At 46.5% G+C, this 23,413-nt stretch overlaps 2 protein-coding genes across 12 annotated transcripts in view; one reads left to right on the top strand and one right to left on the bottom strand.

Annotated features, from left to right (window-relative positions):
* Positions 1-607: 607 nt before the first annotated feature.
* Positions 608-20,233, bottom strand: Ube2d4 (ubiquitin conjugating enzyme E2 D4 (putative)). Of its 6 annotated transcripts, none has more exons than XM_052734417.1 (7): positions 20,119-20,233; positions 17,140-17,290; positions 11,634-11,665; positions 11,462-11,539; positions 5,546-5,651; positions 3,592-3,764; positions 608-1,528 (listed from the first exon to the last, which is right to left on the bottom strand). In XM_052734417.1, the coding sequence occupies exons 1-7, from the start codon at positions 20,140-20,142 to the stop codon at positions 1,415-1,417; spliced, it is 678 nt and encodes a 225-aa protein (XP_052590377.1). In that variant the 5' UTR covers positions 20,143-20,233; the 3' UTR covers positions 608-1,414. The 6 variants fall into 6 exon arrangements, with proteins under 6 accessions (XP_052590377.1, XP_052590380.1, XP_052590378.1 ...); XM_052734420.1 differs by having other exon boundaries at positions 3,671-3,764; positions 20,119-20,231; XM_052734418.1 differs by having other exon boundaries at positions 17,227-17,290; positions 20,119-20,230.
* A 54-nt stretch (positions 20,234-20,287) lies between these two features.
* Positions 20,288-23,413, top strand: part of Urgcp (upregulator of cell proliferation) — a 47,330-nt gene continuing 44,204 nt past the window's right edge. For all 6 annotated transcript variants that reach the window (XM_052734413.1, XM_052734410.1, XM_052734411.1 and 3 more), the window contains exon 1: positions 20,288-20,482. The gene's annotated coding sequence lies outside the window, so the exon portion shown is untranslated. The remainder of the gene's footprint in view (positions 20,483-23,413) is intronic.

Here is a 23,413-nt window from a genome sequence, read left to right as displayed (position 1 = left end):
TTTTCAGAGCAAACCAATCTCCCTTGGCTGATCCTCAAGTGTTAGATCAGCACTTGTTCCTCCTTGCCCTCATAGGCCTCACCTGGTCTTTGGGTGGCAGTTTTTCTCTTCTCTCCCTGTTCTGGTTCACCAACCATTACTCCCTGAGAATAGACCAGCTTTATAACTAATTCAGAAGATTAAGTTAAGGCTAGGTGTCATGGATAACTGTTATCTCATAGTGCTTAGGAGACCAGGGCGAAGAGATCTCTAGTTTTAAGCCAGTCTGGACTATATTGTGAGAGCTCATCAACCCAAAACAAAACAACCCCAAAACACAAAGCACTTGCTAGAGAAACTCCTTAGTTCTTCTCCCACTTTGAAGACCTTTCTAGAAGTTTCTTTCTTAGGCAGTTGTGGTGGCAGATGTTAATAAGTCCAACTTTCAGAAGACTGAGACAGGAGGAACCAGAATTTAAGTCCAGCTTGGGCTATGTAACAAAACTCTCTTCAAAAAAACACATTCCACACACACTGATGCTGCTCTCAAAGCCCCGGACTTAAGAGCAAACCTTGCTCCGTCAGAAAGCCCACAGAGGAAGCCAAGCACTTAAAACCTAATCAAATCTCTGGAGAACCTGTTAAGTTTATTCTGAAAGAAGAAAAAAATGTCAATTGTCATTCATAGTTCTGAGGGAATTTCATTTTTTATTTGCATTTAAAGTCCCTCTCCTTCCTTATGTTCCCATCTGTGAATGGCTTATACTTGAACTTCCTGTTAAGTTCCCAGTGGGAGAAGAGGAAAGCCTCACCACATACAAAAGCACAACCCCAATCTCTCCACGTTGATGATGTCATCTTCTTTCTTGGGGAGTTACGTGCTTTATAGAACCTGATGTTTCCCAGTTGCTGTCTGGTGTGAGGAGAGAAACGCAGCATATTGCACTACAGAGGGTGGTGGTGGAAGAGAGCAGAAGCACTTTCACGATGCTGTTCCAATTCCCAGGAGCCTCCAGGATGCACTCAGACTCCTGAGGACATGGTTCTGTGGCAGACAGTATGAGGAAAGCCCACTCTGCCCTGGGCCCTCAGGACTGCACTGTGTTCTAAAGGCAACGGGCATGTGGTTAGGGAGCAGACCAGGCCCCCTACAGTGCCATAGTGACTAGTGCACCATTTGAGGACAAGTAGGGGAGGCATGCATGGCCTGATTCCCCAGAGACAAGCAGAAAAGCTGGGGATAGACCAATTCTAGTGTAACAGGAAGACTGCAGATCATAACGATGGTTGCTGATTTGGCATCAAAGGTGTGGTACTGTCAAGGCCACAATGGCTGAAAGTGGCACCACCAACATGCTGCAGCCAGAGAGTGAATGGCCGACACGTGTGTGAACGGAGGATGTTCTGTGAGTGCCTTAGCCAATAGCTCAGAGCTTCACAGGAAGGCCACTCTGCCTGGCAAGCTTCTCTTGGATACTGTCTCCCATGGAGCCTTCGAGGCACTTACATAGCATATTTCTGTGTCCACTCTCTCGCTAGTCTGTTGTATCTGGAAGAAAAAGCAGATGAAGCGACACCCTCACTTGGAATGTTATCCTTTCGATGTGGAGTAGAGAACATAAAGCTGTGCTGGGCAGGCATGGGGACTGATGGGTGAGAGAGACAGAGGCTTTCTTTGGAACAGAAGCACTTCAGTCATGGGGGTAACCCGTTAGCTTGGTGGTTCCTGTTGCTCCTCCATAACTACCTGTGGTGGAACATGCACTAATGCAAACCACATCTTTTCTCCCCTGTGCCCTTCAGTATGAATGCAAGATGTGGAAAGAGTTCAGCTTGGAATATTCCAGCTGTCTGGCACACAAACTCCAGAACACTGGCATAATCTGTGAATCCATATGACCCCTGTAGCTGGATCACCTCTCTGTGAATGGCTTATCACATCCCTTGACTGTTTACCATGAAACATAAAACACCATCTGCTTTGTGGGGCCAAGGGGAGGACTGGACAAGCCTGTGCAAATCTCAGGGGCCACACCTGGTATCTAGTGGGGCTCTGTAGGTATGTGCATTTGGCTTCATACTGTAATGAGAACTGATGCCATACAAACAACAGTAAATTAGAAATGTGTAATTAGAGGATACTGAAAAAATAATTTTGTTCTATCTAAAATAGCTCCCACTAAACATTAAAATAAATACAGCTTCAGCTGGGCATGGTGGTGCGCTACAATCCCAGCACTCAAGAGACAGAAGTAGGTGGATCTCCGAGTTCAAGGCCAGACAGGGTTACTCAGTGAGATTCTGTCTCAAACTTAACACCAACAAAACAAACAAGTAAAACCTTAAAGTCCAGTCAGTTCAAACTCACTTTGACTGGTCCTGGGAAACTCCATTAAGGAAAACAGATTTATAAAGGCTTCAAGAAAAAAAGCTTGAAAAAAACCCTTTCTATCCTAATCTCTTCAGACAAAACTAACCGATGAGCTAAGACTTACTAATCTTTTTGTTTATTTGGTTTGCTTTTTTGAGACAGGGTTTCTCTGTGTAGCTCTGGCTGTACTGGACTCACTCTGTAGACCAGGTTGGCCTTGAACTCACAGAGATCTACCTGCCTCTGCCTCCTGAGTGCTGAGATTAAAGACGTGCGCCACTACTGCCCAGCTTTTTTGCTATTTTTAAAAAATTAATTTATTTCATGTGTGTTGATGTTTTGCCTGCATATCTTGTGTGAAGGTGCCAGATCCTCTGGAACTGGAGTTACAGACAGTTGTGAGCTGCCATGTGGGTGCTGGGAATTGAAACTCTGTGTCGAAAAAACAAAACCACACCAGACAAATAAACAAACAACAACAACCACAGAGCACTGGCTACTCTTTCTAGAGGATCCAGGTTCAATTCCCAGCACCTCCATGACAGCTAACAACCCTCTGTAACTCCAGTTCCAGGGGAACCAATGCTATCTTCTTGCCTCTGTGGGCACCATATATGCACGTGGTGCAGAGACATGTATACAGGCAAAATACCCACACACATAAAATTAAAAAAAAAGACAAAGAAGATGCGGCTCTAGAGCCACACACTGGCCTGTGCCATCAGTAGGTCTGCCACACTTGACCCAGCTCAGAGACTGACCCATGCTAGTGACTCCTGCGGATGCTTTAGCAACCCAGCTTCAGTATAAGGGAGGGAGTCTTATGATTCTGGGTCTGGAAATTAGTCGTAAACAGCTGGCAGTGAGGGCTGGGTCTGCTGATCACACAGCCACACACTTTGGATTTCTAATCTTCACCAGCAAACTAACCTTGGCAGTGCTGCCCACCTTGACTGGTTCAGCCTCATTCTGGGCATTTCCAAGCAGACAACCCCTTATTTCCTGTCATAAACCTTCTAATTTAATTCAGAATTTTCTCGTCATAGTCTCCAGTCCTTTGCTGGCTGACCACTGACTTAAGCTGCCCTCAGGTCAGGGCTTGACACTATTTTAGGATTCGGCAGTGGTAGCTAGTGAGCTATCCAGGAGGGCAAAGTGCTTTTATCCCTCCTCCCTCCTCTGAGTCAAAGGATGCGTTAGGAAGAGCCAGGAGGCTACGCCCAGGGCACACCACTGCATACATGGGCTTGGCTTGGGCAGGAAGATGTCCGTGGGAACCTGGGCAGCCGCACACAAAGCCAACCCAAAGAGGACGCATACTTCTCTCTGTCGGCCTTGTAGGTGTGGGCTATTTCTGGCACCAGAGGGTCATCAGGGTTGGGGTCGCAGAGCAGAGAGCAGATGGATAAGAGAACTAGGAAGAAAAGAAAGGGTCAGTCAGCGGAGGCCACGCGCCTGTGGGTCACCTGGGGTCCAGTGAAGCTCCTCCACTGCACTGTTCCCTCAACACTCCAATGGAATGATTCTATCTGCTGCTAAAACACCAGCATGATGCACATCACAGTGTAGTTCCAGCACACTGTTCTAGGACACCTCCCTCCTCTGTGTGGTCCTGGTCTTTACCTCCCTACTTCCTGGAAGCCCCTGAAGTCTTAGCTCTCGCACTCTTCCCAAACCCCCAGTCTGTGCCCATACCACATATCTTTAGTGCCCCAGAAGTCTTTGTTTACTGGTAAGAAGACAGGAATCAGAATATTGAAGTTAGAGTAAAATCTGAACCAGGACTGCAAAGCCAATGCATCCTCCTGCTTCTGTGCTCTCCTGTGTGGAGGCAGTGCCAAAGGCCTTGAACAAAAGAAGTCATTTACCAGGGCTTGCCAAGGAGCAGGTGAAACTGTGAGAGCTGTATTTGTGCTCTGCCTTAATTCTACCATGACTCAAAACAAACTTGCTTCAGTGAGTCCAAAGTCCTGACAACAGTTTCCTACGGGTAAAGCTACCTGTGGGAAGGGTGGGCCCCCTTTAATGAAGAGACTCAATTCCAATGTTCTGAAAGCCTGCCACTTGAGGGCTGTGGACCTCTCTCCATCCACTCAGGGCTACCTGTCCTTTCTCAAGTGCCCCTTGCCGCTCCTCTCCTCTCTGCCCGCTTTTCTGTCTCCTTGCCTAAGACGCCACTGGCCCTGGGGGCTGGCAGGCTCTGATGGCTGCTCCTAACTTGCCTGGACAGTGGGATAAGGCCGCCTACCTGAGGTACAACCCAGAGAAGAGACATTCTGACAGAATGTTGGCCTGTTTCCTAGATGTTAGTCTGACAGAGTGCACTGCGACCCTGCACAGTACAGAGGCAGTGGCTCTGTCCTGGATTACCATATCCACCTGCAGGCCTTTTCTGCCTTCCAAAGGCCACCCTGCCAGTTGTCCCAGGCAGTTTGGTGCCTCTCCCAATGCCCAAAGCTCTGCCATTTGCTTGCCTTATGTCCCACTTATATGGGGGGCGGGGCTTTTGTTGTCCCACCTACCCATACCATACTCAATCTTAGTTCAGGAGCACCTATACTTCTGTAGCATAGTTTAGATTGGATTGTTTTGGTTTTTTTTGAGACAGGATTTCACTGTATAGTCCTAGCTGTCCTGTAGCCCAGGCTGGCCTCGAACTCACAGAGATCTTCCTGTCTCTGCCTCCCAAGTGCTGGGATCAGAGGCGTGTGCCACCACACCCAGCTAAACTGAATTCTTAATCTCACTCACTGCAGGCTCATTATCACTTGTTTTGGGAAGGGAAAATGCCTTAACAGATTCTTGAGATCAAGAGATCTCAAGAGGTCCTGTGTCTGTCCTTTCAGAGATGACTCCCAGTCTGTGTTGGTCCTCCTTGGATCATTGAAGGAAAGAAGAGAAAAGTTGAATATTTGCCTTTTGACTTTTAGGTGAAAAATGCAAGTTGTCTTCTTGTACCCATCTGGCAGTTTTGAGCATCACACGGCATCTCAACTGACTGCTGAGAACTACTAGGACATAGGTGCTGTGCTTTACATGCTGTCTCCTTACAGTGTGAGAATGAGGTGGCACAGGACAGGGCAGGACTCTGTGATCTGGGGAAGTTGTCTGTTCTTCCTGAGCTTCCATGTACACTAGCCAGCAAAGGGGTAAAAGTACATGAGACAGACATGCTGAGAACATGTCAGTCTCTACCTTTGGACACAGTCAATGCTGGGGACCACTGTGACCTCAGGATGTCCAGGCAGATGTTACCATTGCTGTTGATATTGGGGTGATAGATTTTGGTAGTGAAAGCAACCTGTGAAAATAAGATATCAAGTCAGATAAGCCACAAGGAACTCTGGAAACTAATCCAAGTGAAGAGCAGCTTCTGCTGAGCTGCCAGCAGTGCACCCACCCCAGCTCCTATGGGGCCTAGGCAGGCAACCCCAAGAGAGCAATGTTAGTATTCTGACCAGTTTCCAAGGGGTTAAGATTCTGACTTGCTCTCAGGCTCGAATGGGCGGGACCCGGAGACCTATCCCCCGACATGCTGGTGATATAGCCAACTTGTCAGCCCATTTCATTGCCTGACTCACTTGTGGGCAGGGGCAACACACTCCTATGCTGGGATAATGTAACAATAGTAATGCCTAAGAGATTTTAAATCTTTTTAAAATGCCATGTACTTCATTTTTTATATTGTAAGAAGACATTTGAGAGATCTTGAACCTTTCCTTGGGAGCAGTTTTTAGAAAGTGATTCAGGATATAAATACCAGTTATACATACCTTTTAACACAAATCTGTGATTCTGCTAGGACTCAAGAGTATGAGTCTACTTCTGCTGTTTTGCAGATACCCATTGTCTGCTCTTCTACAATATGGAGTTCAGTATTGACTGATAATACTAATTTACCTAAAACTTTTATTACCTTTTATAAGATCCACTTCACAGAGGTCAAACGAGCTCCAGATGAATGAGTTTTCAGTTTTCCCCACCCATCTATTCCTGAGGATGGTATTTTGCTCCCTCTTGGTCTCCCTTTCCCAATTACTAAGACCATGGGCCAAGAGGTTCCAAATAAATTCATAAATCTTCACTCTTGTCTCTAGTCTGTGTCTGTTTCAGTGGGCTCCCATCTGGATGACTGACACATCCAGGCATCAAGCTACCGACTTCAACCTGTGAGACAACATGGACCTGCTGAAGGCTGATGTGGACCAGTCCAGCCAAACGTAATTATTTCCTGTCTCTACAGCTAGGCCAGATGACCACATGCCTGGGTTCCCTTCTTATCTTTAAGACCACATGCCTGGGTTCCCTTCTTATCTTTAACTAGCCAGAGTCCTGACCACTTGTGCCCCATTTCTGCTTGAAGCAGCTATGGAGAATACATCATCCTGTGCTCCCTGTTCTCAGGACAGGCTGGAGGGCTAGGTTAAGGATGGAACCCCTGGCACAGAGTCCACCAAGAGGGTCTTTTTCCTTTTCTCAGAGGGTCCTTTTCTCAGAGTTGGGCCGTACCCTGACTCACAAGCCCCTTTTCTCCTGTTTTCAGCCTTGGGATCTTTTCCCCTGTCACTCTTCTTTGCCTTTTTTTTTTTTTTTGATTTATTTATTTATTATGTATATAGTATTCTGTCTGCATGTATGCCTGCAGGCCAGAAGAGGGCACCAGATCTCATTACAGATGGTTGTGAGCCACCATGTGGTTGCTGGGAATTGAACTCAGGACCTCTGGAAGAGCAGTTGGTGCTCTTAACCACTGAGCCATCTCTCCAGCCCCTCTTCTTTGCCTTCTAAGGAGACAGTTTAAGAAATAATTGTTTCTATAAAAGTCATTCAGGATTGTAGTCTGGCTGTACTCAGGGATCAGAACTATAGCTATAGGGCATTAAAAATGGTGGTGGATTCAGATATCACTGCCAATGGCTTAGAGAATGTCTCTCTTTACTCAGGATCTATTCTGGCTTAAGAATGTGAGCCTCCCTGTCCTTGCTGACTTCATTGGGCTGTGACCAACTGGGAAAACTGTATATTCAGATTTAATTTATATATGGTTTCAAAGTTAATTTAATTTATACTTTTAACAGATTTTGTTCCTCCAGTCATCAAACACCTGTAGAGATCTGAGAATATGACATTTAATACAAAAGCTTTTGATGACAGAGAGACATGTCAGCTGCTGGCAGCATCCTGTATCTCCTCCAAGAATACAGATGGCCACAGAAGAATTTCCACCCGGAAGCTCATGGCAAGGCTGGCCATGCAGAGAAAAGCTGAGATCCTGTCCAGGCTGTGAATAAGAGGAGCAATAGGGATCAGTTGTCCTCTCTGCCAAGACAGGTAGGATGACCTCCCCAAATTTCTACTTCACAGAAAAAAAATCTGTCAGATCTTCTGGGCTTATTAGCTGAACAAGTGCTGCCTTTGGGGCTTCTTTTCCCCTCAATGACCATGGACAGACTTGGGATTGCTGCCTAGGTAGCTGGAAAGCTGTCTCACTTCTTCTTAAATTTATCCTTCTCAGATCTGACAATGTTTGATGACTAGGATATCAGTTTAACTGCCCCAACCCCAAGATTACAAGCACCTTGGCAGCTCATTAATACCTTTCCTGTTATAAGACAGGTATGCCTCATTCACAGACTTCATGGTACAGGATAGACTGGTTTCAGATATAACTCCAGAGGTTCAAAGTTTTAATATTGATAAATGCAGCTTTGATAAACTGATAAAACATTGACTACAAAGAGTTAAGCATCCTTAAGTGAATTTTTAACCCTTTTGCTATGATAAAAATCTATTTCAGCTGTCTTACAGATACTACAGGCTCCTGGGAAAAGTTCTGCTACTGTATCAAGAAATCTGGTCTGATGAAAACTAACAGTCTCCAGAGCCCATTTTGACCTCACCCATTTTTGAGCATATTTTGCAGTTTCCCTCCTCCTGCTTGGGCCAAGGGGCTCCCCAGATATGCCAGCCCCCGCAGCAGCTGATACCAGCTCTGAGGATGCCAACTGGGATGGCTGCACCCCCACCTCCAGAGAAATGGCAGATGTGATGGCTCCTGCACTCCTGAAGAACACGTCATCCCTCAATTCACTGCTGGTACCACCTCTCCAGGCTCAGGCGGGCACCTGCCCAGCAACTGGAACCTGGTTTTCCAAGCTGTCCCAATAAAGGGCATATTCATTTGCTCCCATGTCTCACTCATTCACCCTTGCCTCTTCTGTACCACCAGGGCACTTCTCTGTTCCATTCTCTCTGGCAGTTATCACTCTTCCCATGGCTAGCCCAGCTCATAAGGCCAATGATAATAATGCTGTGGGATGGTCTGTATGTCAAATGTGTTGCTGATTGGTCAATAAATAAATCACTGATTGGCCCGTGGCCAGGCAGGAAGTATAGGCGGGACAGGGAGGAGAATAGAGCTGGGAAGTGGAAGGCTGAGTCAGAGAGACACTGGCAGCCGCCATCAGGACAAGGAAGATGTAAAGTACTGGTAAGCCACAAGCCACGTGGCAAGGTATAGATTTATAGAAATGGATTAATTTAAGCTGTAAGAACAGTTAGCAAGAAGCCTGCCACGGCCATACAGTTTGTAAGCAATATAAGTCTCTGTGTTTACTTGGTTGGGTCTGATGGCTGTGGGACTGGCGGGTGAGAGAGATTTGTCCTGACTGTGGGCCAGGCAGGAAAACTTTAGCTACATAATAATCTATTTTTTCTCCTAACAACCTCAAGGAACAGACGCCTGAGATCTCCTGCCGCCACGTGCAATTCCCGGCTTCCCCCTCCCCACTTCACCCCTTGTCAGCTTGAAGCAGTCTGGAGAATGCAGCACCTTTGTTCCCCCACTTGCTATCCATAACTCACCTTTTTATAAGAATCAAAATGGAGGAATATTAATATTCTGATCTGCTCCTTGGAGACCAATGTATTCTGACCCACTCCTTGGCGCAACCCTGTGTCTGATGTAAAAGCCTCATTTTAAGGAAAACCCCCTCCCCTTCCTCCCTCTCTCTCTTCTGCCTTTCCTCCCATGAGGTGTGCATCTTTGACCCCCTCTGTAGGGAAAGGGGCTAAAGAAACCTACCCTGACTCTGGAGCCCAGAATCAGGGAAAGAAACACAGCCTGGGTTTGGGACCTGAGCCAGAGAAATGAACACTTTATCTCCAAATCCAGAACCAAGGATACATGCACTGACTCTGAAACTAGTACCAAAGTAACCTTCTTGGTCCCTAGAATCAGAGTCAGTGAAAGAAATGTGCCCTGGCCTTAGAAGTAGTGTCAAAAAGCCAAGAAAGGCCAGTGAAAGAAATACAGTTTGGCTCTGAAATCAGAGCCATCTCTGCTCCTAGCCCATAAAACTGACCAATCCCTGGGCAGAAAAAAAACTAACCAATCACTGGTTGACTCTGCCCCCAAGACATCCTATATAAACTGCCCTGGTCAGTTGTGGGCTGTTCTCTCCACCCCGGTAGAGGCGGCTACTCTCCTGGACTCCTCCTTCCCAAATAAATCTCTTTCTCAAGAGTTTTGGGTGTGAAGATCTTCATTCACTGGCATAGAAAAGAACCTTGCTGAGATGTCCCTCAGTGGATAAAGCAAGGGAGAGATGAAAAAGTAACTTTTCTCATTTCTGCAGGGTTTCCCCTTTTGCAGAGTGAAGCAAAAGAAGCAACATCTTAGGCTGGAGAAGCAGAGCTCTGCTAGGAAGCCCCCTTAAGTGGGGGCTGATTTGCTCAGCTGTAGTGGCTCTCCAAGAGAGGAGCAGGATTGCTATATCCTGCAGTGAGACCATCCCCCACCACACCAGGTATAGCCTGACTCTCCTGAACAATCAGGATACCCTTCCTGTCCTAGCAGCTCCAGGCCTGACTCTCCCGAGCAGTCAAAATAACTTCCCCTCCAGGACAGAGCTGTCCTTAGTGGCTTGAGGTATCCGGGATACCTCACCCTCCAGGGCTGCTGTCTCATTGCAGCTCCAGCCATCACCTGACTCCCCAAGTGGTCAGGATACTTCTCTCCCAGAGTTGTAAAACTTACACCCTCTCTCTCTTTCTCTTTCTTCTCTCTCTCTTTCCTATCTTTCTCTTTGTCTACTACAATAAACCATTTCTGTGCGGATGCAGTGTCTGGGTCATGAATGAATGGCCACTGCCACTGCCGCTGCCATGCCTGTATGATATGTCCCGCCCACTGCTGCATTTGCCCAGCGTGCCCACCATGTTTCCCTGCATGCATGGGATACCCGCCTGGGTCAGCCCATTTCTTGCTGGATTCTCATTTTGAACATGGGGACTAATGGCAACTTTCCTAAGCACTGTGCTGTGAAGAGTAACAAGCAGGGTGGTAGAACCCCAAAACTCAAATATCTGCGCTAAAACCAACTTAATTATGGTTGTGACGAGGAAGCAGTCCTCATGAGAAACAGCCAGATAAAATTCACTCTCACTCTTTGCTTAGCTACTTTGGTCTGGGTGACAAGGATGAAAAAGAATTTGTTTGTTTATCAAGAAAGAGTTACTATGTAGCTCTGGCTGTCCTGGAACTCACTCTACAGACCAGGCTGGCCTTGAACTCAGAAATCTGCCTGCCTTTGCAACAGAGTGCTGGGATTAAAGGCATGTACCACCACCACCACCACCTGGCTGTATGGCATTTTCTTGATCAATGATTGGTGTAGGAAGACCCAGCTCACTGTGGGTGGTGGCATTCTGGGGCCTGGGTTGTATAAGAAAACAGTCTGAGCAAGCCATGAGAAGCCAGGCCAGTAAGCAGCACCCCTCCACAGTCTGCACATGTCCTGTCTCCAGGTTCCTGCTTGAGTTTCTTCCCTGACATTCTTTGCTGATGGAGTATAACCTAAGAGTCGTAAGATGAAATAAACCCTTTTTTCTCCAAGGTGATTGGTCATGACATTTTATTACAGCAAGAGAGACCGTAAGACAAGGACTAATCGTGAATATCTGCAGTTTAATGTCCCAGCAGGTTGTAACCATTGATCTGGAATGGAAGTGTATTGGGAGAGGTATACATACAGCTATTTACTTGTGTCATAGAAGGTCATTATAAGCTGTCCTTTTATCAAAACATTATGAGAGTTGGGGGCAGCTCACCTTTGGGGGCTTGAAAGGATAATCTGTAGGGAAGTGGATGGTCAGGAAAAAAACACCTCCTTGGTAAGGACTGTCATTCTGGAAGGCCAAGGCAGAGGAAGAAATCAGTGCCTGCAGGAATCAGGAAGTACTAGAAACGAAGTAGAGCTGTGCATGCAGCAGCACTACCTACCGGGCCCATGATGGTGGCCTGCCAGTGGAACACTGCAAGACAAAAGAGAAGGGCATGTAAGAGACTCCTCAGTGAAGGGTGTCTGTTCTACTAAGAAGGTGACACTAAGCTCAGGGCATAAGGTCCACACAGAACCGCCTCATTTCTGACACTGACTACAGGTTTGGGGCTTTGAAAAGTGCGCCCCCCCCACCCCCATAGGGTTTCTCTGTGTAGTCCTGGCTGTCCTGGAACTCACTCTGTAGATCAGGCTGGCCTCAAACTCACAGAGATCCACCTGCCTCTGCCTCCCCAGTGCTGGGATTAAAGGCAGGCGCCATTGCCATCTGGCTGAAAAGCACTCTCAAGCTCCATAACTCACCAGGACTCCCAGGGATCCCTGGAAGCTACTGGATCCAGGGTTATAGTTACTAAAGTGACACAGATCCAAATTAAATTTCCTGGACACAGTCACTGCCCATCGGGAATGCTTACCAGGGCAGCAGTGTAAGACTCCACCGTGACATGACTGATGCTCATCAGTCTCAGAGACCGGGCTCAAAGATCTCAGATCTTTTTTGGTTAAGACTAATTCTTTTGTTTTTTTTCAAGATTTATTTTTATTTGATGTGTATGGGTATTTTGCCTGCATGTATGTATGTGTACCATGTATGTGCCTTGTAGTGAGAAGGCTATAACAGCGTTGGATCCCCAGGAACTGGAGTTGAAGACAGTTGTGGATGCAACATGGGTGCTGGGAACTGGAATCAGGCTCTCTGAAAGAGCGGCAAGTGCTCTTAACAGTTGAGCCCTTTCTCCAGCCTCATGACGAATTAACTACACAGGTATAACTACTCTCTCTTTGCATAGAATTACACCTTAGCTAGTCTTTTGCCAATTTACATGTTACTGTTGACAAGCTTTTCTGTTCCCTACTTTTTCCCTTGATTCATTTTGAAGCCCTTTTGGAGAGTCTCTCTCAGGCTGTGGGACCTCTTGGTCCCTCACCTCATCTCCCCCAGTGGCCCAAGCAGTGTTCTGAGGACATGATGACAAGTCAAGACGGAGCCTTCCTGTTCTTCTCGAGTTCCTGCTCTTCAGCAATCAGACTTTGTTACCAACCCTCTGTTCTCTCCAGGGCCTTGGGCTGTCTTCACTGCTCTGCCTGTGCCCAGAGCAGCTCCTGTGTGTGTGCTCATCAAGGCTGCCCTGAATGCCCCAAATAGCCATATCCAAGGCTGCAGAGTACCTCAGGGCAGTAGACTCCAGAGCCTTTGTGGAAGCTGTCTTCTCACTCATGGGGTGGGCGTCTGAGTTTTTAGAGGTCTTCCTCTCAAGAGGATTCATTTCATACAAATCCATGACAGGTACTAAAGGTGGGCAAAGTCTAAGGCCTGGACCTGTCCTGGTTTCCCGTCACCTGTCGGTCCATGGCAGCAGGACAGGTACAACACTCATGTTTTGAACACAAGGACTAAAGAGAAGCTTCTGAAACTTTCTCCTTGGCTGCAGAAAGGCAGCCAAGCAGCTCACAGATCTTCCTCAATATTTCAATCAAATGCTTACTTACAGTTGCCTGAGCTAATGAAATATCACTTCTTTAAACATTTTAAACTGATTGTTGTTGCGTGTGTGGTGCCACAGTGCACATATAGAGGGCAGAAGATGACTCTGTGGAGTCGCCTCCTTCCTTTCATCTGTGAGTTCTGGGGATTGAACTCAGGCCATCAGACAAGAGCAGCAAACGCCTTCACCTGCTGAGTCACTCCCGGCTTGAAATTATCACTTCTTTTGCTTTTGACGGTTTTAATTCCATCTCATGCTAATTATTTGGTTCTTAAATTCTTATTTATTCTTAATGTGTATATGATGTCTGTGTAGGGCTGCTCATGTGCCATGGTGTGCATGTGGAAGTTAGAGGACAGTACTCTGTGGGGTCAGTTCTCTCCTTCTACTTTTACATGCACTCTGGGGATCAATTCAAGTTGCCAGGTTTGCAAGGCACACACGTTTACCCATCAGCTATCTCAATGGAACTAGGATTACAGGTATGTACTTCAGTGTGGGTACTGTGTATCAAACGCAGATCCTTATGTACTGACTGAATCAACTCTCCAGTCCTAAAAAAAGTTCTTATAAAGTAACAGTAAAATATACATAACATAAAAATAATCATTTACAAGAGGCTCAAAATTTAAGGCTATTTATATGGTCTAAAAAAAAAAAAAAGAAATTATGGGGCCAGGGAGATGACTCAGTGAGAGAGAGAGAGAGAGAGAGAGAGAGAGAGAGAGAGAGAGAGAGAGAGAATGTGTGCGTGTAGATAGGTGCATCTTAGGGGCTAGGTAGTTAACCAGCCAGTCTAGCCAAAAAGGTGAGTTCCAGGTTCAGTGAAAGACCCTGTCTCAAAAAATAAGATAAAGGGGCTGGAGAAACAGATCGGTGTTAAGAGCAGTGGCTGCTCTTCCAGAGTACCCAGGAGCAATTCCCAGCACCCACATGGCAGCTCACAACTGCTTATAACTCCAGTTCCAGGGGATCTAATGTCCTTTTCTGGTTTTTGAAGGTACTGTTGTGAATAGACATACATGCAAATAAAATAATGAAGTATATATAAAATAATAATTAAATAATTAAAAAATAAAGTGGGAAACATCTCTGGCCCCCACATGCACACACTTACACACAGCTTTGTGTGCATGTAATTTACTTATTTATTTATTTGATTTTTTAAGACAGCATTTCTCTGTGTAGCCCTGGCTGTCTTGGAATTTGCTCTATAGACCAGGTGGCCTTGAACTCAAGAGATCTACCTGCCTCTGCCTCCTGAGTGCTGGGATTAAAGGCATATGCCACCACTGCCCAGCTTTGTGTTTTATGTTTTGAAACAAAGTCTACTATGTAACCCAGGCTGGCCTTGAACTTTTGAATCTCTTACTTCAACCTTCCGAGTGCTTGAATTACTGGTATACATCACTATGTCTGGCCATTTATACAACTTCTAATTGTATAATCCAGTGGCATTATATGCATTAATATTCTTTTTTTTGGAAAGATTTATTTATTTATTATATATACAGTGTTCTGTCTGCATGTATCACTGCCCGCCAGAAGAGGGCACCAGATCTTGTTATAGATGGTTAATGAGCCACCATGTGGATGTTGGGGATTGAACTCAGGACCTCTGGAAGAGCAGTCAGTGTTCTTTTTTTTTTTTTGGTTTTTTTTTTTTTTTTTTGGTTTTTTCAAGACAGGGTTTCTCTGTGTAGCTTTGTGCCTTTCCTGGAACTCACTTGGTAGTCCAGGCTGGCCTCGAACTCACAGAGATCCACCTGCCTCTGCCTCCCGAGTGCTGGGATTAAAGGCGTGAGCCACCACCGCCCGGCCCAGTCAGTGTTCTTAATCTCTGAGCCATCTCTCTAGCCTGTATTAACACTTTTTTTGTAAGATTTACTTTTATTTTCTGTGTGATTATTTTGCCTGGATATATGTATGAGTACCATGTGCGTGTCTGATGCCTGCAGAGTCCAGAAGAGGGCTGGACTTGGAGTTAGGGGTGGTTGTGAGCCATCTTGTGAGTGCTAGCAATCAAACTGGGTCCACACTTTATCCATTCACCTGACAGGCACTGGGGCTGTATTAGCTACTGTCCACATCGCTGCAACAGAACACCTGAGAAAAGCAACCTAAGGAGGGAGGGGCTTACTACAGCTCACAGTTCTAGGGTCCAGTCCATTATGGCAGAGAGGTCACGGCAGCAGGCGCTCCAGCAGGCGCTCCAGCTGACCACTGCCTCCCCAGTCAGGAAGCACAGACAGACCAATGCTGATGCTCAGCTAGCTTTCTTCTCATTTATTCTGGGACTCCCACCCATGGAATGGTAGCCCCACATTTAGGGTGGATCTTCTTACCTCAACCTAACCTAGAACTTCTTACAGGCAAGGCTGAGGTCTGTTTCTATAGCGATCCAATCCAGCCATAGCTATCATAGGTTGTTCCACTGGATTAGACTCCGCTCTTCAATTCTTTGCTGTGTGGAAGATTCCACCCTTCCTTACAGTCTTCCTTCACTGTGCAGTCACTGTGACCTCAGTCACTGTACAGTGAGGAGGACTGTCCAGAGCCCCAACAGCCCACAGGTGAAGTGAGATGTGAGCAGAACAAGGGCTTGGAACCCTAGTGGTGGGTGACTCGGCCTCCAGGCAGCCTGCTGCGAGGGTGGTGGAGGTCTGGCCAGAGCTGCTTCTCTAGTCTCCTTGTGGAGGAGCACAGAGGTGGAGAACAGTTACTCACGCTCTCCCCCCGTGGCAGCTACCACAGCCCTGGCCAGTCTCCTGCCAGCATGGCTCACAACCAGCTGGGGACCACTGTACTAGTAGCCCATGTCTGATCTGGGACAACCTGTCTTCCTTATGACTCAGTAGAAAAAGAATGACTTCTGACCCTGCAGGCTCCATTTGGAATGTAACCTGACCAGCACACAGAGGTGAGCTCATGAGCCCCTGAAAAAGCAATTCCGGCAGTACCCTGCAGATAGATCTTCACTGCTTAGCCTGCCCACTTTACTAAGTTCTAAAACTTTTCCTTCCTTCCTTTCTTTCTTTTTTTTTTTTTAATATTTCTTTATTTTTTGGTTTTTCAAGACAGGGTTTCTCTGTGTAGTTTTGCGTCTTTCCTGAATCTCGCTCTGTAGACCAGGCTGGCCTTGAACTCACAGAGATCCACTTGGCTGAGATTAAAGGTGTGCTCCACCGCCATCCGGCCCTTCCTTCCTTTCTGTCTTTTTGGATACTGGCCATCCGGCCCTTCCTTCCTTTCTGTCTTTTTGGATACTGGCCAAAATCCTAAGCATGCTCGAACTGCCTCTTCTCTGGACTTTCTCACCATGTCTCTGAAGAACCCAGTTTCCAACTTTATACAGAGGCTGAGCTACATTGCTGAACACACCTTTCATGAACTCTAACTTAACAGGCAACTATTTCTCCTCTTCTCCGTCTCTCTCCTCCTTGCAATTGATGAAATTTACAGCTCAGCTGTCCTGTTATTGTTCTCAAATTCTAATATAAGGGATAATGTCTTTGAGCTTCAAAAACATCAAAACAAACAAACAAAAAACAAAGAAAAGAAAAAGTAGTCCACACTAGACAAGGTGGCACACACTTATAATTCCAGCAATCTGGAAGATAAGACAGGAAAATTAATAGTTTGAGGCCAATCTGGGCTACAATTATTTATTCCAGGCCAGCCTCAGCGGTCTCAAAAGAAAGCAAAAACAATGCCGGGCGGTGGTGGCACACGCCTTTAATCCCAGCACTCGGGAGGCAGAGCCAGGCGGATCTCTGTGAGTTCGAGGCCAGCCTGGGCTACCAAGTGAGTTCCAGGAAAGGCACAAAGCTACACAGGGAAACCCTGTCTCGAAAAACCAAAAAAAAAAAAAAAAAAAAAAAAGAAAGCAAAAACAAACTAACAAAAAGCAATTTGTAAGCATGTGAAAGAAAACAATTAGATTTCTTAAAAACTACTCAACTGAGGAGAGTGGGAATGAAGTCTGGTCCCTGATAACACTGGAGGTTTTGGTTGCAAGCCTTCTGAAATCTTCTGGAAAAATACTTACAGTCATCACCTACAGGTCCTGCAGAACACTGAGCAGGAGGATCCCTCTGTAAGTCAGTCAGTTCCTAGAATACAAGAAAGGAGTAAGGTTGCTATATGGCTAGGGAGCTGCATTTACACACTGGTCGTCTAGCTAATTCTGCTGGCACAAGTCCTTCAGAGACAGTTGGAAGGAAGGCCAGGCAGGAGCCTACTTACAGAGGTGGACACAAATGGTAGAGTTCATGGTGACAGACTAGGGAGATGGCTCAGCACTTAAGAGTACTACTGGCTGCTCTTCCAGATCAGAGTTCTGACCCCAGCACCCACTTCAAGGGGCTCCAGGGGATCCAATACCCTCTTCTGGCCTCCAAGGGCATCCTTCCACATGTGACATAGACATACACAAAGACACACAGACATATGAACAAAGTAAAAATATAGAGTTCAAAGTGAGCAATAGTTTGTACATAGGAACCAAAGAAAGATCAAACTGAGATCCAGATGACATCTTTTGGGGTTCCTGGTTACAACTTGTTATTTTGTCTTTTTTTTTTTTCAAGAGCTGAGGACCGAACCCAGGGCCTTGTGCTTGCTAGGCAAGTGCTCTTACCACTGAGCTAAATCCCCAACCTCCCTGGTTACAACTTGTGAAGCCACCTATGATGGCTAACCTTGGTTGTCAACTTGACTATATCTGGAATCATTAAAATGCAAGCAGCTAGACACACCTGTGAGAGATTTTCTTGACTGGATGATGTGAGGTGGGAAGACCCATGCTGGCCACACCATCTGGTGGCAGCCCACATAAAAAGACATGGGAGGAGGCTTTTACTGTTTTCCTGCTTGACCTCACTCTTGCTGGCAAGCTCATCTACCCTGCAATCCTTTGCTAGTGGTAAAAACTACTTCTGTGGGATTCCAAGAGACTGAAGACTAGCTGAGACATCCAGCCTGGTGATTAAAACAACCACCAAATTCTTCACTTTTCCACACAGAGACAGTCACTGTTGGACTAGCCAGACCACAGCCTGTAAGCCACTCTACCATGTCCCACAGATATTTTCTCATTCTATCAGTTCTGCTCCCCTAGAAAACCCCAGCTAATACACCATTGAGAGGAACGTCACACTGTGAGCCTCGCTAGTCCGACAGCTATCAAACTGCCTAAAAGCACATCCTGGTATCACCATTGTGGAGTCAAGCCTTAGAGACCAGAGAGAACAAACAGCCAAGGAGGAGCCTAATATTAGAATGCCCGTTCTTGTGAGTCTGTCAAGGGATTCTAATAGACTCTGGACATTTTGAAATGACCTCTGTCCTGTCTTCTTGGATGTCTGTCTAGAGCCTAAAACCCTAAGATGTTATTCTAGTTCATGCCTGATCTTGGGGAACGGAATCATTTTCTCTGCCCAAAGGGCTCCAGTTTCACCTCTCCCTCATGTTTCTTTCCAGGCACCAGTCAAGAACTTCCTTTCCTCACTACATCCAACTGCTGTACAATGGGACCATGAGTATACTTTCAGGGTCCCCTAGATAGGGCCACTGGAAAGGTAACCCAACTGCCACACCTGATGACCCCAATCAGTTCAAAGAAGCCATCTAGACTGTCGTCCTAATTCCCTAATGATAGTTGGGGTTAATTCTTCAAGAGGGGGAAATGATGAGAGCAGGAAATAGCACTTGTTACTCTTACAGAGGATACAGGTTTGATTCCCAGCACCCAAATAGTGGTTCACAACTGTTCATACTCCAGTTCCTGGGGATCACATGTCCTTCCTTCCTTCCTTTCTTTTTCTTTTTCTTTTTCTTTTTCTCTTTCTCTTTCTCTTTCTTTCTTTCTTTTTTTTTTTTTTGGTTTTTCGAGACAGGGTTTCTCTGTGTAGTTTTGGTGCCTGTCCTGGATCTCGCTCTGTACACCAGGCTGGCCTCCAACTCACAAGATCCGCCTGGCTCTGCTGGGATTAAAGGTCCAGCTTTTCTTTTTTTAAAGATTTATTTATTTATTTATTATTTATACAGTGTTTTGCAAGCAAAAAACCCATACACATAAACTAAAAATAAATACATCTTTTGTTTGGTTGGTTTTTTGTTTGTTTGTTTTTTTCGAGACAGGGTTTCTCTGTGAAGCCCTGGCTGTCCTGGATCTTGCTCTGTAGACCAGTATGGTCTCGAACGCACAGAGATCCACCTGCCTCTGCCTCCCGAGTGCTGGGGCCTGGCAAAGTAAATATGTCTTTTTAAAAAGGGGTCATAAATATTATTTTGCAGTATAGAAAATTAGAACTTTTAATGCTATGTGCAAATGTGGATCACAAAGTACAGCACACCTTTATTCCCAGTTCTCTGGAGGTAGAGGCAACTCTGTGAGTTCAAGGTTGGCCTGGTCGACATAGCAAGTTCCAGGCTTGTTAGGACTGCATAGAGACCCTGTGTCGAAAAACAAACCAAAACAGAATTACAGCAATTTTTTTTTTTTTTTAAGGAACAGGAAAAGAACGAAAAGTAGATATGCTAAAATGTTTACAAATGATAACGGGTGGTGAGGGGAACAGAACTGGGTTTTATTTTATTTTTCTGCGATGCATCTCCCAAATCCTAGGTTAACGGATTAATAGCGGACTGTTACCTACAGGCTGAAGGACTCCAGCGGCTCAGCCTCCCTGGCTAGTTACCTTGTTAGGCATTCCCACGCCTCCCGAAACGCCAGCCCGCGGCTGCGCGCGCACGTGACACGGTCGCGTGACCCCGCCCCCGCGCGCCGCTCGGCGCACGCACCCACCTCCTAAATCCGGGCCGGCGGCGATTCCGCCTCGCGCGGGGCAGGTGTCAACGCGCCCCGCCGCGGGTTTCTAGTCGCTGCGGCAGCCCGCGGAGTGGAAGGGCGGGAGGATCCCGTGTCCGCCACTCTTACCTTCTGGATCCGTTTCAGCGCCATGCTCCCGCCGCTCGGGCCCGGCCGGCCCCGCGGGGCTGCCTGAGGCGGCCGCCTGGGCCGCAGCGCTGCACGCCGGGAGCGGCGGGCTGCGCGTGCGCGCCGCGGGGCACTGTGAGGCGGTTGTCGTCCGCGCCGCGGGCCCGCGCCGGAGAACTCGGTGGCGCACGGTCAGTTACTTGGCCACTGTCCCCGGGCCCTGTGGCGCTGGTTTCGGCTAAGCGAGGGCCTAGGCACCGGGACGTGCCTGACACCGCAGGTGCCACACGCAATGCTCTCTGCCCCCGCCTGGGCTCCTCCCCAGGCGGTCACATAACTCCTGAGCTTAGTGGTTCTCAGCTCTGTAAGTATTCACTCGCTTTTATACGCTTTCTGGGCAGAAGTGTTAGAGATATTTCCGAATACGCGTAGGTGCTGAGTACAAATACATCTACATGTCTGGAGAGCTGCATTTTCAGTAGTACTTAGGTAGTTTTCATGCACTGCGGAGGTTGAGACTCAGTCCGAAAGAGCACGCCCCAAGCGAAACTGTTTCCCCAAGACATCTGAGGTGTCTAAGACCGAATAGTTACAAACTAATCAATATGTCACAAAATCAGTGTGTGATAGATTGTAGCCAAAAATCTTAAAAATGAAGTAGGATACAATAAAATACACTGTATCAGCATATCTCATACAGTAAAGAATCGGGAAGGTTCTGTTACTGTGTCTGCAAATACCATATATTTATCTAGACATATACTTAATAGGTTATGCTAATACAATAACTCCAGGACCAAAGGTGTTCCAAGGTCAGCCTGGGCAACATAGTGAGTTTGAGGCTAGCCTAAATTGCAGAGTAAGAGCATGTTTTTAAAAAGGGGGGAATGCCAAAAGGAATGTTTAAAACACATTGGAGGAGTTGAGATGGCTTAGTGAGGAAGAGTGCTTGCTGTGCAGGCTTGAGGACCTGTGTTCATGAGCACCCACATAAAAAGTGGAGCATGGCTGTTCATGCCTGTAATCGGAGGTGGTGGTGACAGGAGGATCCCCAGAACTAGCTTAGCCTAGACAGTGAGCTTCCAGTTAAGTGAGAGACCTTTCGTCAAAGGCAGTAATGTAGAGAGCAGTGGAGAGCGACGCCTGACATTCTACTCTGGCCTCTTGTGTTCCTGCACCACATGCGTACAAACCCTGCCCCAAACGAAAACAATGTCTTGAACACTTAATGTGCTTTCCCAGCCAGGTCCCTGCAGTCCGTTCTCCTATTCCCCTAATCTGTCTTAAACACATGTCATGAACTGTCCTCCAAACGTAAGCCTTGCCTAGCTTCATCCTCTTCCAAACCCCTTAAGGAAGCCCCATGGCCTATAGGAATACATTTAGGACTCTCCGTGATCCCTCAGGATCTAGTGTCCATGAGCTTTACTTCTTACCTCTGGTTCTGCATTTTCTCTAGGGCCAGGCACTGGTGGCTCACACATTTAATCCTAGCACTCAGGAGGCAGAGGCAGGCAGATCTCTGAGTTCCAGGCCAGCCTGGTCTACAGAGTGAGTTCCAGGACAGCCAGGGCTACACAGAGAAACCCTTGAAAACACAGGAAGGGGGGGGGGATTTTTACAGGTACTTCTTTTGCATTATTTATTTATTTGGAGACAGGGTCTCTCTACATAGCCCTGGCTGTCCTATAACTCACTCTGTAGACCAAATTGACCTCTAACTCACAGAGATCCACCCACCTCTGTGTCCTGAGTGCTGGGATTAAAGGCATGTGCCATCATTTCCTGCACCTTCTGCATTTGAAAATCTTGGCTTACTTTCTTTTTTCTTTAGATTTATTTTATATGTATGAATTCGTTTTGCTTGTATGCTTGTATGTATGTGTCCACAGAGGTTTGAAGAAGATAGAAGGGTTGGATTTCCTAGAACTGGAGTTAAAGATGGTTGTGTGCCGCCGTGAGCCACCATGTGGTCCTTGGTCCTTTGCAAGAACAAATGCTCTAAACCACTGAGCCATCTCCCTAGCACCTTGGCCTGCTTTCATCTTTGGTTTTTCTTGAGCAATCTTCCAAAGCCAGTTTGAGCATCACTCACGTGCTTAGGTAAAAGGTCTTCCTTTTGGAGTCATATTTTCACAGCACACATTTCCAGCTGGGTACAGTGGCTGTCACTTTTACTCCAGTGACTTTGGAAGCTGAGACAGGAATATTGTGAGTTGGGGGCCAACCTGGGCAGTGTATAAGAATCTATCATTTTTTAAAAAAAGTAAACAAATGTAATGGGGGGTTGGTGCCTTGCGCCTGGTATCCCAGCACTTGGGAGGCTGAGACAAAAGGATTGCTGTTAGTTCCAGGCCAGACTGGGCTACGAAGTGAAACTGTTTTTCAAAAAAACCAAAAAGAACCAGGCATGATGGCACAAACCTAGCACTTAGTCCTAGCACTTAGGAGGCGGAAGCAGATCTCTGTGAGTTTGAGGCCAGCCTGGTCTGTATAGCACCAACCAGGGTTACATAGTGAGATGTTGTCTCCCAAAAAGCAGACAAGGAAACAACAATAAAACAACCCCTCCCCCAACGTTGGTCACCTTGCAGAGAATAAGAGACTTTGGAACACTCAGCCCTAAATAGGACATCTGTATACTGTCTCCTCAAAGCTCAGAGATCTATGTGGATGAGGGGCAGAAAGACTGTCGGAGCCTGAAGTGATGTATAACTTCAAGGGAAGAGCTTTTTCCAGACACGCCAGGCAGATGCATGTGTGAGCTCACATACTCACAAGGAGGCCGAGGCAGGCAGATCCCCGAGTTTCAGGTCAGCCTGGGCTACACAGAGAAACAAGACTCGCACAAGCTCAAGTCAGACAAGTCCAGCACTGACAGGGGAAGTGGACACCCTAGCCAAGAAGCTCTTTGCAAGAAATAGCTGTTGAGAGAGGGAAGACCAGTTCCCTTCAGTGGAGTGACGCTGGGTATGTCAGCCACATTCCAGTCAGTCAACACAGTTTGGACTTCATGTATTTGTGTGTGTGTGTGTGTTTACATTCAAAAAAGGGGATAAATACTATAGAATTGTATTACATGAAATATATAAAATATAAAAATTTATAGAGACAGAAAGATTAGACATTATCCCAAGATGGAGAAGAAAGGAATATAGAGCAATGATTTCCTAAGTATAGAATCCCAGTCTTGTGTGATGGAAAAGTCCCACAAATGGACAGTAGTATCAGGACATAATATCACGAATGTAATAAATCAATACAATTAATGTAATTAATGAATATCAAATATAAT

This window comes from Peromyscus californicus, unplaced genomic scaffold, assembly GCF_007827085.1.
Source record: "Peromyscus californicus insignis strain IS unplaced genomic scaffold, ASM782708v3 Scaffold_13__1_contigs__length_99412109, whole genome shotgun sequence".
Lineage (NCBI taxonomy): Eukaryota > Metazoa > Chordata > Mammalia > Rodentia > Cricetidae > Peromyscus > Peromyscus californicus.
This window is presented reverse-complemented; position numbering and strand designations above follow the sequence as displayed.